Below are 16,068 nucleotides of genomic sequence, written 5' to 3' on the forward strand. Positions count from 1 at the left end.
GATTATTATACTTGGTATTGTTAAAGAAAACCAGAGTCTGACAGTAAGGTAATAAAAACAGATTTTATTCAAGAACTATTGCAATAGGGGAAAAGGGACCTCAGTATAGAACTGGGCTCAGTTCTGAATACATCATGGACAAGTGGGGATGTATAACCAAGGAACAGAGTGGGGGTCAGTGGATGGGAAGTTACTAAGAGGAAACATCAGGGGTAGGGAGGGAGTTTGGTTAAATAGACCTAACAGGATTCCTGCTGAAGCCAGGGTAATCAGATATGAGGGTGAGGAATGAAGAACTTGACCAGACATTGAGGATATTAAGATAATATCAAATATTAAGGCTAGGGGATTCTCTCTAAACAGACTTGGCAGGATTCTTGCTAAAACTGGGCAGTGCCAGCCCTACAAGGATGGATGCAAGGCCGAAGCCTAGAGGACTTAGAAGAACCTGACTAAAGTTTAGTCAAGTAGAGAGCCTGTGTAATTATCTACACTGTGTAATCTCAAATCTTGCCTAGCTCCTTGGCATTTATTATAAGCAGATTTCCACTGTATAAAATGTTGAGGGAGGAATTTGCCCTAATCATTCAACCTTCCCCCGTCCTCGCTGTTCAGGCCCTGGGCGCTCATCCTGTTTGTCTCTGCTCTGGGAAGCACTGCCCTTTCTTAGACAACTGCTTTCTTTGTGTCAGGTTCAACTCTGTTAAATCAAAGCATAATAAAAATCAATATTGTTTAAAGCCAAATAGGGTGCAGTATAAAACTATTTGCATTCCACTTGCTGGTAGATAGCTATTTAATGAAACTAATTAATTAATTAATTTTCACTCATAACTTCACTCCTTTATTTTTATTTATTTTTTAAATTAAAATATAGTTGACGTACAATATTATGTTAGTTTTAGGTGTCCTATGTAGTGATTTGACATTTGTAGACATTATAAAATGATCACCTTGATAAGTAGTAACTATCTGTCCCCACACAAAGTTATTACAATATTATTGACCATGTTCCTTATGTTGTATATTACAACCCCATGGCTAATTTATTTCATAACTGGAAGTTTGTACCTCTTAATCCCCTACACCTAATTCACGCCCCCCCAGCCCCCTTTCTGGCAACCTCTGTTTGTTTTCTGAAGGTAGATCGCTAATTTAAATAAGGCAGGCCTGTCGTTAATTCAGTTTTGTCACACTGTTAGTAGTCCATCCTCATTCTAAAATCATAAAGCAAGGCCTAGAGTTTTGTCATCTCTGTACCTTTTTGTTCTTTCTGAACAGATCATCAAGACTCTCAGCTATCTTTCAATATTGAGTATATATTCCTTGATTGCATTGTTTTGTTTTTTTTTTCCTAACTGTATGTAGGACAGTGTCTTTAATGATGTACAATGGGCAGTCTGGGCATCCTTAAGGATAGTGACTTTAAAACTCTTGACTGCCACTTATAGTAAAAAATGAACTTTATATTGTGGTCCAGTATACATGTGCATGGTATGTATAAAGTGTAACTGAAGCAAAAGTTTGAATAAGCAATACTTACTCCTGTTATGTGTGATACACTCTGTAGTTGCTATTATATTGTTTTTTACTTACTGATAAAATGCTCTCTGTGATGTTGTAAGTGGATTTTCTGATCCACTAATGGGTCACAATTAGAGTCTAAAAGGAACTGCTTAACAGTCATCAAGTTTTAGGAAGTCTTAGATTGTTCATTCTGAGAAGACTTTTGCAAATTATCTATGGGCAGCATCCGTTTTCCTCCTATTTTGGAGTTGGAGGAACTTCCTTGCAGGGAAACAGTGCTGCTTTGTATTTTCACTTCTACACCTATTTATTCCTGGAATCATGCAGTGGGGCAGTCGAGCCACATGGACTCTGTAATTTTATTTTATTTTTTTTGGCAGCGCTGCACAGCTTGCGGGAATCTTAGTTCCCCAACCAGAGATTGAACCTGGGCCCTCAGCAGTGAAAGCACGGAGTCCTAACCACTGGACCACCAGGGAATTCCCTGGACTCTGTAATTTTTGAGCCTAGCATTTATGCTTCTGGGTGTCTTCACAGTAATGAATAAACTATACCCACTTTCTCTCCCTCCATTGGCTATCAAGCTATTTTCTCCCTCCATTGGTTCATTATCCCTTATTCTTGGTCTTAGGGAAGACTGTTAACAGAGCATTGAGTGTTGTCTCCTATTCTAGGGATGGCACACAGCTATCATTGTCACGAACCCAAAGGAGAGTTTAGGTTCAGTAAAGAACAGTTTTAGGCACATTCTTAGATGTTACAAAAATGGTGTGTACATGTGCATTTTCTTTAAGGCAATTGAAGTCTTACCTTTTGACAACTCCATACAATTTGATGTATTTGATGTTTTTCATCTTTCCTTCATAATCAGTAGTGATCTTTTACCAAATCTTACATTTTTCATTTGATTGTTTCTGTTGTGAGGGGAATTACAGCACTTTATGATGAAACAGTTAACAACAACTTTTGAGTTCTTGGTACGGTTCATAGTTTATCAGTGACTTTGGGCTGCCATAACAAAATACTGTAGCCTGGGTGGCTCAAACAAGAGAAATTTATTTTCTCACAGACTGGAGACTGCAAGTCCAAGATCAAGGTGCCAGAAGGGTTGGTGTCTGGTAAGAGCTCTCTCCTTGGATTGCAGATGGCTGCTTAAGACAAGGTGTCTCTTCTTATGAAGCCACTAATCCAGTTGGAGCAGGGCCTCACCCTCATGACTTTATCTGACCCTAATTATTTTCCAAAGGCCCCATAACCAAATATCATCACATTGGGGGTTAGAGCTTCAATATATACATTTGCGGAGGACACAATCCAGCCTAGAGTACAAAGCTAAGGTCTTAGTGGGGTTTAGATATTGGCTGAAGTATGCAAAGAAACGTTCTTTGCAGTTATTAAAGATAGACGTTTTTCTTTGAGTGAATGGGTATTTTTCATACTCTATAATTCTTATAACATTTATTAGCAGTAGTAACACATTTAATTTCTTTTATAGTCTTCTTAATAATGCAAGTATATAGAAGAAAGTTTACAGTTAAAATATGCCCAAGAGTAAAACGGTACTTTTAAAATGTTATTTCTGCAGAGAACTTTTTTCTAATGCAGATTCTATTCCTTATTAACAGTTAAATGAACTTCTAAACAGCCTAGCACCATTATAATATAGAAATATTGTAATATAGAAAAGCTACCCGCCATCATTGAGAATAATAGATACTTTAGCAAGCAACAATTTGTTCTAAAGACAAATTGTCTCTCTCTCACTTCTATATTTTAAAACAACTTTTATGTATTGAGATTATTATTGCAGTCCAGGATGGATGAACTTCTTAAACATGAAGTTGTAAGGGAACCAGGTGTGTTTGTCTACAAGAAACAGTATACAGAGGTATTCCAATAGCCTCCACAAAATACCTATTCAAACTGAGGAAAAACAGAGATGGAAGATTGAGGACATAGAATTGTTTTAAAGCTCTTTGTGTGAATTGGTGTTGGTCCACTGATAATATATATTTTTTAACATTTTTATTGGAGTATAATTGCTTTACAATGGTGTGTTAGTTTCTGCTTTATAGCAAAGTGAATCAGCTATACATATACATGCATCCTCATATCTCCTCCCTCTTGCATCTCCCTCCGACCCTCCCTATCTCACCCTTCTAGGTGGTCACAGAGCACGCAGCTGGTCTCCCTGTGCTATGCAGCTGCTTCCCACTAACTATTTTACATTTGGTAATGTATACATGTCTATGCCACTCTCTCACTTCGTCCCAGCTTACCGTTACCCCCGCTGTGTCCTCAAGGCCATTCTCTACGTCTGCATCTTTATTCCTGTCCTGCCACTAGGTTCTTCAGAACCATTTTTTTTTTTAAGATTCCATATATATGCTTTAGCATACTGTATTTATTTTTCTCTTCCTGACTTACTTCACTCTGTATGACAGACTCTAGGTCCATCCACCTCACTACAAATAACTCAATTTTGTTTCTTTTTATGGCTGAGTAATATTCCATTGTATATATGTACCATATCTTCTTTATCCGTTCATCTGTTGATACATTTTTATAGTGACTTTTTGTAGAAGAGGTAGTGTTGGGCTTCCCTGTTGGCGCAGTGGTTAAGAATCCGCCTGCCAAGGCAGGGGACATGGGTTCCAGACCTGGTCTGGGAAGATCCCACGTGCTGCGGAGCAACTAAGCCTGTGCGCCACAACTATTGAGCCTGTGCTCTAGAGCCTGTGAGCCACAACTACTGAAGCCCGCATGCCACAACTACTGAGCCCACACACCTAGAGCCCGTGCTCCGCAACAGGAGAAGCCACTGCAATGAGAAGCCTGCACACCGCAACAAAGAGTAGCCCCCACTCGCCGCAACTAGAGAAAGCCCATGCGCAGCAACAAAGACCCAACGCAGCCAAAAATAAATAAATTAAAAAAAAAAAGAGGTAGTGTTGTGTGTCTGGAGGAAGTAGTCCATGCCTCTTTACAGTATCTTTGCTTGCAGCCTTTTACTCTGTTGACACATATCTGGTTACTTTGTTTCTTCTATTTCAGTGTTTATCGGCGGAAGAGATCTTTTCCCTTCATGGATTTTCAAATGCTACACAAATCACCAGCTCAGACTTCTCTGTCATCTGTCCAGCAGTCTTACAGCAATTGAACTTTCACCCTTGCGATGATCGGCCCAAACACAAAACAAAACCAAGTCTTTCAGAGGGTATGTTGCAAGCTTTTTCTCCCATTTGTTTGAAAACTCTGTGAGCTAGTCTAAAATGAAATTAAGATGCTTCTTTTTCTGCTTTATTGCTCTTAATTAATCTACATAGAATCCCTTGGTAAAAAAATACTTATATTCTGGAAGTCTTTAGAATAAGTATAATTAGAACTCATTTAAGCTTCAGAAGTTATGCTCTTTTATTTATGGAGTCAAAATTTTACTTGGTACCAATGGAAAATTTTATACAATTCAGTCCTTGATTTTAAGCAATACATGTTTTATGTTGTGTATATGGGATGGCACATTCACTATTTGGGTCATAATTGATCAATTTCCATTATGTTGTACTTATATTATTTTAAAACCTGTCAATTTATCTGTCATTGTCAGTAAAGAGATAAGGAAACTAGTGTGGTTCTAGATTAACTCTTAAGGTACTGAGTTATTACTGCTTTAATTTTCATAAGTAAAAGAAATGCCAGTGACTCTTTTAAGTGCCTATAGTGGTGTTGCCATAGGTATTGTAAAGAAATTTTTAAATATAAGAAAGTAAGTGTATTCTTACTGTATAGTCCACATACTTAATTAAACAGGTAGAAGAGTTCTTTCACCAATGAGATAGATCAGTTGCTGAGGGGCAATTTCTTGGTATTCCCAAATTGTTACCTGCCCCACATGAGTATTTTAATTCTCATTTTTTTGGTTCCTTTATTTTCTGTGTATTAAGCATTCAGTAGTGAACAAGAAGAAAAATTCCCTGCCCTCTTAGGGCTTACAGTGTAGCGAAGAAAAGAAATAGGAAACATTTATACAAACAAGCAAATAAATTATATAATTTCAGAGTGATAAATGCTATGAAGAAAATAAAGTAGGTAAAGGATAGGAGATGGTGGGTGAGTGTGATTTTAGATGGGTGAAGGGAGGCCTCTCTGATGAGATTACATCTGAACAGAGTCCTGACTGAGGAGAGGGAGAGGGCCATGGCTAGATCTTCTCTGGGGGACAGCATTCTTGGTCCAGGGAACAGCAGCATAAGCTTGGGGATGAGCTTGACATGTGTAAGGGACAGCGAGAAAGCGTGTGTGTCTGGAGCACAGTGAGCGGGAAGCAGAGTAGGAGATGGTAGCCAGGGGCCAGAAAGGGAGGGCTTGTAAGGCGTGGTAAACTGATTGAATTTTATTCTGAATGTGGTATGAAGACACTGTAGGGTCCTAAACAGGGGAGTGATGTGATTTTATTTGGATTTGTAAAAGATTATTCTACCTGCAGTTTGAAGAATAAATTGTGAAGGGGCAAGAGTAGAAGCAAGGAGATGGGTCCGGGGACTACGGCCAGGGGTGGTGCTCAGCTTGACGGGGGCTTGGTCTAAGGTGGGAGTGGAGGAGTAAGGAGATCTGGTCAGATTCAGGATGGATTTTGGAGACTGTGCTAATGTGGTTCGCCTCTGCACTGGATGTGTGGGAGGGAAAGATGAATCCAAGTTTAAGCCAGAGAAACTGCATAGATGGTTGCACCATATCCTGGGATGGACAAGACTGGGGAAGGAGCACTTTGCTGTGGAGGAAGCGAGTGGTGAGGACCAAGAGTATAATCTTTGATGTGGTTAGTCCGAGATGTCGATGTAGACCCACAAGGGGACGTGTCCAGTAGGCAGCGGCACATGCATACTTGGATTTCAGAGAATAGTCGAGGCTGGGGATTTGTCATCTCAGAGATGGCGTTTGGAGCCACTGGTCTGAGTGAGCACATCTAACGTGAATATAGATGGAGAATATAAAGAGAGGAAAGATGAAGAAGAAAAGGGAAGCCTCAACAAAGGGAGTGCCTGTTTTATTGGGCTGGCCGAAAAGTTTGTTCTGTAACATGAAAAACCTGCACGAACTTTTTGGCCAGCCCGATACTAACTTTTGGATTCCTTTGTGTATATATGAGCATTTTAATCTCACTATATATGAACAAAAGGGGTAACAACAAAGACAAAAATAACGATAACAGCCAACTTTTATGTAGTCCTTTCTATAACCGATACTTTTCCAAGTTCTTTCGTATGTTAACTCAATTAATCTTTGCACAACTGTATGATGGAACAACTATTCCCATTTTACAGCCAAGTACACTGAGGTGCAGAGAGTTCAAAGTCATTTGCTCAAGATTTATACAGCTTGTATGTGGTAGAGCCAGGTTCAAACCCAGGCTGTCTCAGCTTCAGAACCCATGTTCTCTTTTGTATTCTATATTTACATATACAAAGAATAGAAATTACCAACCATAACTTATCAATATAATTAGAGATTTTGTGAGTAACAACAATTTCAGAGCTCATTGTTCAAACAAATATTTTTTCTAGATATTTGCTATTTTAAATGATATTTTAAACAATGAAATGCCCTGGATTCTTTATATAATAGTTCACTTAATATAGAGTCAGTTTTGAGCTCATTCAAGGGAATGGAAAACCAAAATAAAAGCAAGCCAAACTCTGATATTTCAATGGGCAGATAAAAGAATCTCACTTACCTGAGACCTTACAGTTTGTGATTTTGAAATTGCCTCTCAGGTACTTTATAAACTCATATTGATGAGTGCAATAAACTGATGGTAAATTAAATTCTCTAGGAGATTAATTACATTTTAGCAATAAGTTAATGGTCCAAAGTTGCCTCATTTTTTTTTTAAGATCACAGAATACCATTCAGTTCAAATAACAGATAAGAGTAATAGTATCTTATCCTTAATAGTATCCCTGAAAATCATACTGTCCAACTCTGTAATACAGTTGATGACATAAGTCTATGTTCCAGAGAGGTTAAATGGCTTCCTCTAGGTACATACCTGAGGGGGGATGAGAGCCCAGGGCTCCTGACTCCTGGTTTGCTGATCTTTCATTGTATAACAGTGAGACAAATGAACTAAAATTTACATGATGTCTACTTACTAACTTAAAAAATATATATAATGGCATTTATTGAAGAGTTACTATATTACAGGGTCTGAATTAACTGGTTTTATTTCAGTTCTTCTAAAAACTCTATGAAATAGGAGAATTAAATTTGCTTAAACAGGTGAAGTTCTTAGAAGAATCTGAACACATTGTGGCCATTCAATAAATGTTCGCTATTGTTACTAATATTCCTTGAAAATGTATTAAAATTCTTCAGAGTTCACTAAGAAGCGGAGAGAAAGGATTTTCTCTGAAACAGATCATTAGAGGGAGTCCTTTGTGTATATGGAGAGGTCCAAGGAGTATTCTTATACTAATTCATTCTTTGGTGCTCAGATTGAGTGGATGAATGAACCTTTTTTTCCTGAATAATGTGCTAACAATGCAAGAAGGGGAGACTATGCTGTGTGCCTGGAGCATGATGGTTCCCACTCCCACAGTTCCCCAAGTGGTTCAATAATGTGCACAATAATAGTAAGGAAGGTTAGAAATGTTGGACAAGCAAATGAGTTGGTATTTTTTTGACAGAGTTCTGGACTGCACCTTGAAAATATGGCATTCATTCATTGATCAAGATATGTGTGCTATTTGCTGGGCAACATTCTAGGCTCTGAGGAAGAATAAAACATAGCCCCTGTCTTTGAAAATCTTATAATTTGTATCATGTAGATGAATATATAAGTGATAAAATGATGGTAGCACACAAGAAATGGTAAGTGGTCCAAATACCTTCAAAGAACTATGGGAAACTTGATGAGCAAGGGATTGCTGCCTGGAAAATCCAGAAAAGTTTCATGGAGGAGGTCTTTGCATTGGCTTGGAGAGCCGTGTGTAAGTTCATCAGGCAATGAAGATAGAAAAGGTGTTTTCAGATAAAGAACCACAGTGCAAAGGTAATTCTATATTTGGAAAACATTGTGTTTGCATAAAGGCCTCGTTGATAAGGGGGTAAGTAACATTGGACAGATTGTGTGGCAGTCCGTTGATGAAGGGCAGCTGCAAATAGGGGCACGAGATGATCAGAATTGTGTTTTAGGATAATAAGATTGGTGGCCATGTCAAGTAGGGGGGAGGAAGACCAGACAGAAAGCTGTCAGTGCACCAGATGAGAAGTGGGAGGTGATGGGATGGAGAACGTGGAGTGAGATATCTCAAGCAAAATTCATAGAGTTTGGTCACTAATTGTCTTTGGAATTGACTGTGGAGAGTGAGACATTGAGATCCTGATGTTTCTGCTATTTACGGAGACAGTGGACAAGGGTAGTGAAATAGGATTTCTCAGGGGAAGCTGATGAGTTTAATATGCATAGTGGCTTTGCCTCTGTTTGGTACTCAAAAAGTTCTTTGCATTTCGATTTTAATTTCCAACTTGTATATATCTTGTCTACCTAATTAGATTATAAATATTTGTTGAATGAATGAACACATGTAGGCTAGCGATGGGATAGAAGACTGTTTGTTTTAAGGGCAACTACACATAGATTATACCATGGAGGAAGAGGTGGGGTTGAGAACTTCTTCGAAGTGGAAATGCTAAGGGGAGTGGGTAGTATTGCTTTAGGTGATAAGGAAAGAAATGGGAATGAGGTGGACCTTTGTGAGTCCCGTGAGATGACTCTGGGGCATGGTTAGGGGCCTGGAACTGATAGGAAAGTATCTGCAGAAGATAAAGGCTTGGTCCGTGCTGCGATGGTTCTTGTGGTAACATTGTAATGTGTATTATCTGTCCTTTTCATGTGGTGCTCAGCACAAGCTACCTTGTTTTGCTTTGTGTATGTGTGTGCCCTCTAGCGTCCCCAAGCCAAATGTCCAAGCTCCTTGTTGGCAGGAAGCACGGTTTGGTCTACAACCTAGGCTCCATAAATGTTTGCTAAGATGGCTTATTTGTAGTTAGAATCACAAGAATAATGGTGAGCAATCCTGTATTCATGAAGCACAATATAAGATGTTCACAGTTTTGTTGAGTCTCTTGAGCTTTTTAAAAATTAGATTACCTCTAAGGGGTAATGAAACATATTGCTAATGAATGTGGGCCCTGGAGCCAGACTGGGTTCAAAATCTTGCATTCTAGCCACATGACTTGGGCAGCTGATTTGAACTCCATGTACCTTGGTTTCCTCAACTGCATGAAGGAGGTAGTAGTAGTACTTGCTTCGCAGGGTTTTGTGAAGATCAAATGAATTAATACAGGTTAGTCACTTAGCATGGTGCCCGGCACATGGCAAACCCTCTCCAAGCATTTGGTGTTACTACGTACTCCACTGACAGTGTCAATGAGGAAAGTGCCCCGACATTTAAAAATGTTTTGTGGGCATTTTAAAGAAGTGACAATGCAGAGGCAGCTTTCGAATCTTTCACACTGTCCTTAGTGCACAGTCAGTGGGGCTGCAGGCAAAGCCAACGTCACACAGTTCTGGGGGCAGTTTGTATCTCAGCCTGCACTGCCACCTGCCCCTGTACGGTTCACAGTCTGTTTCACTCGCATTCCCATGTTTTTGTTTTGTTTTGTTTTGTTTTTGCGGTACGCGGGCCTCTCACTGCTGTGGCCTCTCCCGTTGCGGAGCACAGGCTCCGGACGCGCAGGCTCAGCGGCCATGGCTCACGGGCCCAGCCGCTCCGCGGCATGTGGGATCTTCCCGGACCGGAGCACGAACCTGTGTCCCCTGCATCGGCAGGTGGACTCTCAACCACTGCGCCACCAGGGAAGCCCTCCCATGTTGTTTTTAAACCATCCCCTCTAGGATAACCGGGGAGATATTGACCTTAGGATGCCATCCCTTCATTTCATTTTAAGGAACATTTATTAAGCACCACTAGGGGGCCAGGCCCTAGGATGGAGACATGAAGAATGCTCCACGACCCTTTTCACCACTGTCTCCACCCTATGGGATATTGTTGCCTTTGTCCGAGCCTGGTAGGGTGAGTTGTGCAACGTATCCACTCTCTGCTGCTGCCATGTGCTCCCTTCTTGAGTGCTCACTGCACTGGGGCTCCCTGGAGGCCCAGGCAGGGGGCTGAGGTGCTGTCTTCCCCGAGGAGGTGCTGTCCACAGGGCCTGCAGACAAATGATTATGACGAGCTCAGTGTCAGCAACTATGGTCATCTTGAAGCTAACAACCCCACCCATCTGCTTGCCCTCGTCACCCCATACCTTCTCCCCGAAACCCACACTGCCTCTGTTAGTCCCCTGAAAGGCCTAGTTTTAAACTGGGCTTTGAGCCACAGATGCAGCTAGGTAGCTCGGAGCCTGTGGGCCTTGGGTGATCACTCTGCTAGATGTTCTTCAAATTCCCTGCAAGCTATAAAAGTCTGTAATCCCATAATGATGACTTAGGACTGAGGAAAGCATAGGCAGTGTTACTATTAATATTTATATTCTCAGTAATTTTCTATATAATTTTCAGTGAGAAGGTTTCGTTGTTTTAAAGAGGATACCTGTTTCAAGCTTTGAAAGGTGAAATGTGTTTCAGACTTAATGTACAGTAAGATGTCATTTGGCTCCTATGCTCTAATTAACTTCTACTCTTTTCCCTCTGATCCACAGTTTGGGGATATGGCTTCCTGTCAGTGACAGTTATTAATCTGGCATCTCTCCTCGGACTGATTTTGACTCCGTTGATAAAGAAATCTTACTTCCCTAAGATTTTGACCTATTTTGTGGGGCTGGCTATTGGGACTCTATTTTCAAATGCAATTTTCCAACTTATACCAGAGGTAAGGAGGTTGGCTGTTCGTTTCTGTGAACAATTGGTTCTTTGAATTGTTTCAGCACTTTGTACATTTTAAGCCTCCATAATTCTTGCAGCATTTTATGGTCTGGTTTATAGTGTTTTGGATAAGAGAAAGCTGAATCACAGCAAATGAAAAAACTTGTCCCAAGCTGCAGGGGAAGTCAACGTCAGAGAGAAAATTAATATTCTGGGAGGCCAGGCACCAGGACGTGCTCAGACAGCTCTGGGACACCTCGGAAGGCCTTACGACTCTATTCTGTCTCACATTTGGCAAATTTAATTTTTCTACACTCTTTTTATTATTTACTTATTTATTTCTGAAGTGTACGCAGTGTCAAATTTACTAAGATATACAACAGAATTCCTCCATGGATCAGTTCGGTGCTTTGTGACCACCTAGAGGGGTGGGATAGGGAGGGTGGGAAGGCAACGCAAGAGGGAGGGGATATGGGGATATATGTATATGTATAGCTGATTCACTTTGTGATAAAGCAGAAACTAACCATTGTAAAGCAATTATTCTCCAATAAAGATGTTAAAAAAAAATTCCTCCATGTATTTACTACAGCTAAAGAAGACTAGAGGGTAAATTAGAACATGGTTGACAAACCTTTTCATTCTTTTTGATTGTGGATAAAAATCAATCGAGGGCCGATAAATAAACAGCAGCTTATTTTTTCCTTTGGTAAAACGTATTATTGATCTGCCATTGACTACAGTGTGCTATTCAGTTTGTCAGCACATGATATATATGTTTTATTTCAAATCTATAATGTGGCCATATAAGGAAAAGAGATGGAGTGAGGAGAATAAGTGAGAGGAAAAGAGACAGGAAGGAGAAAGAGACATTAACAGGAGGGAGTCACAAAGGGCAACTAGAGAAACACATATACACGTGGACAGTATCTCCCCACTCATGCACACACAAAGATGGAGGGGCAAGCTCGGAACAAAAGGAAAACATACAGTATCACCTTCAGCTCATAAGTTTTAGAAAATTATAACTAAAGCTCCTTTTAGTTTTCGCAGCTATATATGAAAGTGGGGATGTAACTTCCTAAAGTCATAGTTTTTTTATTATTATTATATCTAGAAAGGACCTAGGAGAACGTCTACTTCAAAGCCTCAATTGTAGAGATGAAAAAATTAAAATCCAAGGGATTAAATGACTTGATTACAGCCTTATAATCAGCTAGTAACAAAGCTAGGATGACAAAACAGATTTTCTGATTTTAAAAATTATATGTAATATATTTGATATAGTATTATATATATTAACTCACCTGATTTGTGGTGAGTCAAATTAAATTAAACAAACTGACATGGTATGTGGACTGAGGATTGTACATTTATGATTTTGATGTTTCCTGTTTTATTGAAAATGTAATAATACATTAAAATGTCTATTAGGAAAATAAGAAACTTCTTCAACAGCACTTATAGAGGTTCTTTTGCCTTTCTGTGATAATTAGGGAATTATGGATATGAGCAGAGAATTATGTAAACACTAGAGAATCTATCTTTTTAATAATACCCCCAATTTACATAGTTATTTCTTTTTTAAAATATTTTTTAAAAATTTATTTACTTTTTATTTTTGGCTGTGTTGGGTCTTGGCTGCTGTGCATGGGCTTTCTCTAGTTGCAGCGAGCGGGGGCTACTCTTCATTGCAGTGCACGGGCTTCTCATTGCGGTGGCTTCTCTTGTTGCGGAGCGCGGTCTCTAGGTTGTGTGGGCTTCAGTAGTTGTGGCACGTGGTCTCAGTAGTTGTGGCTCGCGGGCTCTAGAGTACAGGCTCAGTAGTTGTGGTGCATGGGCTTAGTTGCTCCGCAGCATGTGGGATCTTCCCTGACCAGGGCTCAAACCCGTGTCCCCTGCATTGGCAGGCGGATTCTTAACCACTGAGCCACCAGGGAAGTCCTGATAGTTATTTCTTTTGTGGCAAAATTATTTCCCCTTTGCTATTTTATTTTATAACCACCGTGTTAGTTATATAGAGTAGGTATTTTTATGCCATTTTTGCACTGTGTAAATAGGTCCGGAGAAGTCACTGAAAAGAAGATGTGGCATGAGGTCTCCCCAGAGACAGATGTAGAACAAGAACCCAGGCATTTTCTATTCTAGACTGCTGTTCAGAGGGGACATTGACAATGTGTGGAATGGTATAAAGCTGTGGCTTTTCACATGTTATGCTCCCCTGCTATTTTACTTATTTTAAGTTTGTATTTCTTGTCTGCCTAGAACATCATGACTCTATAATTTCAAGCTCCAGCTCTTGTCCTGTGTCCTTTAAACAATGAATTATTTCATTCTCATCATTTGTGAGTGTGTGTGTATGTGTGTGTGTGAGTGCCTGGTACCTTATATCTTTTCTTCCTTATTCTGGGGCTCAGTCCTCGATTTATTTATCTCTTTAGGACTTACTAGGACCCTCTAAGTTCAAGGGGCTCTCTCTTGGGAAAACAGTAATCCAAGTGACCTACCATATTTGCTTTAAAAAGTTGACTCTGGAAATTATGGGCAAATATATTACTTTTAGAAAAAGTGGATAATCAATGTCTCATTTGTCTTAATTACCCATGTCTAATATTATCTTATAAATATAGGAATCAGTGCTGCTTTTTTATTGATAAAAGTTTACTTTCTCAAGGCAAGTATCGCTGAAGGTGTTATAGCTAGGAAACTATAAGGTACTCTGGGGGCTTTATTTAATAGGACTTCCTCTGGTTATAAGACTTCAGTGCTATCTCTTACAGTTTGATTACTCAGATTTCAGAGTTTTTGTTTTATGATTTTGGCAGGTAAATCCCCAATATTAACTGGATGTGAAGGATGGACTTAGGACTGTGGTGAAAATTATTTACTGAATCAAATTAAATTACTTGGTCTTACCTGAATTGCCTTTTTTTTCTCCCTTAGGCATTTGGATTCAATCCCAAAATTGACAACTATGTTGAGAAGGCAGTTGCCGTGTTTGGTGGATTTTACATACTTTTCTTTTTTGAAAGAACGCTTAAGATGTTATTGAAGACGTATGGTCAGGTAAATGGACTTTATTTAAAATGTTTGATGTTTTACCCACTAAAGCTACTTTATATAGGCAAATAAAGGCAGGAATTTTATTCTTACAATTATGTGAACAGTTCAGTTATTAGACTTGTGAATGTGAGGAGAGAAAGAAAAAGATCAATATATTGATAAGTATAAGAGGAACACTTGATTCTTATTGTAGAATTTGGAGTAAATACTAACAATTTAATGTCCAATAACAGATGCACATAATTTGTATTCCATTCTTATCCATCAACATAAGAAGGTATATGCACCCTAACATGAAAAAACAAAAACAGGAGAATCTAATAAATGAAGATACATTTAAAGGAAGAGAAATTTTATAAATCTAAAAAGATTATACTACATACGGAATAGATATAAAATTTTTCTCTTATAAATAAAAACCATTACATTCTCTATTTTCTTACCTGTATGAGCCATCTTTGTTTCTTCTTATAACCTTTTCCTCCCTTACTTTTCTTGTAGGATGGTCATACCCACTTTGGAAATGATGACTTTGGTTCTTCTCGAGAAAAAACTCATCAACCTAAAACGTTACCTGCCATCAATGGTGTGACATGTTATGCAAATCCAGCTGTCACAGAGCCTAATGGACACATCCATTTTGATAACGTCAGTGTGGTATCCCTACAGGTATTGTAATTCTCTTTACTGCGTCCTTCACACTATGTGAAGACTGCTGTGCATGCAGCCAGTCAGTATTTTGCACATTTAATTGTATCAGACTTATTCCTGCATGTGTGGGATAAGTGTAATGTAAGTTTATTTCTTTTTCCACTTTCCCTCTGTCAGTTTACTGCAAATATGTGAGTTTAGCAATAAATCGTAGGCTGCTGGGTTGGAGGCTTTAGTATTCTCTAAGATTGTTTAACTATGTAAGAGTTACTAAGATTTATACAATGATATGTTGCAAAATTAATTTAGAGCATTTCTCTTATTTTGCAATTCTTTCGAGATACAAAACCAAAGAATCCCTTTGGGTGATTTTGAAACTGAAAGAAGACTTGTAAGCTATTAAAATTGTGTTCATTAATTAATTGATTTAGAATTTTCATTCCCATTTTTAAATAATGTTAATAGGTATTATTTCTTGAGCAAGTATTATATGCCAGATAATAAGCCAGCACTTATTTTATCTCATTTACTTTTTTTTTTTTTTTTTGTGGTACGCGGGCCTCTCACTGTTGTGGCCTCTCCCGTTGCGGAGCACAGGCTCCGGACGTGCAGGCCCAGCGGCCATGGCTCACGGGCCCAGCCGCTCTGCGGCGTGTGGGATCTTCCCGGACCGGGGCACAAACCCGCGTCCCCTGCATCGGCAGGCGGACTCTCAACCACTGCGCCACCAGGGAAGCCCTCATTTACTTTTCATAACAACTATTAAAAGTAGGGATTCTTTTCTACATATTAGAACTACATATTAGAACTATTAGAACTAAAAGTAGGGATTATTTTCTATGTATTAGAATTATTTGGAAATCAAACCCAAATTATGTATGCAAAAATGAGAAGTTATTGGAAAGATAGTGGCTATCTAACGGGATAACCAAGCTATAGGAAGATCAACAACCCTGGAACCA

General features: G+C 39.2%; 2 protein-coding genes across 3 annotated transcripts in view; both read left to right on the forward strand.

The window, feature by feature from the left end:
• MANBA (mannosidase beta) overlaps positions 1-16,068 on the forward strand; it is a 589,447-nt gene that overhangs the window by 409,810 nt on the left and 163,569 nt on the right. The gene's annotated exons all lie outside the window — the stretch shown is intronic.
• SLC39A8 (solute carrier family 39 member 8) overlaps positions 1-16,068 on the forward strand; it is a 70,734-nt gene that overhangs the window by 19,138 nt on the left and 35,528 nt on the right. For both annotated transcript variants that reach the window (XM_060299751.2, XM_030845140.2), the window contains exons 3-6: positions 4,582-4,744; positions 11,230-11,399; positions 14,336-14,458; positions 14,957-15,124. In XM_060299751.2, the coding sequence (XP_060155734.1) occupies positions 4,582-4,744; positions 11,230-11,399; positions 14,336-14,458; positions 14,957-15,124 (624 nt within the window). The remainder of the gene's footprint in view (positions 1-4,581; positions 4,745-11,229; positions 11,400-14,335; positions 14,459-14,956; positions 15,125-16,068) is intronic.

The sequence above is a fragment of the Globicephala melas genome, chromosome 5, assembly GCF_963455315.2.
Source record: "Globicephala melas chromosome 5, mGloMel1.2, whole genome shotgun sequence".
Taxonomy (NCBI): domain Eukaryota; kingdom Metazoa; phylum Chordata; class Mammalia; order Artiodactyla; family Delphinidae; genus Globicephala; species Globicephala melas.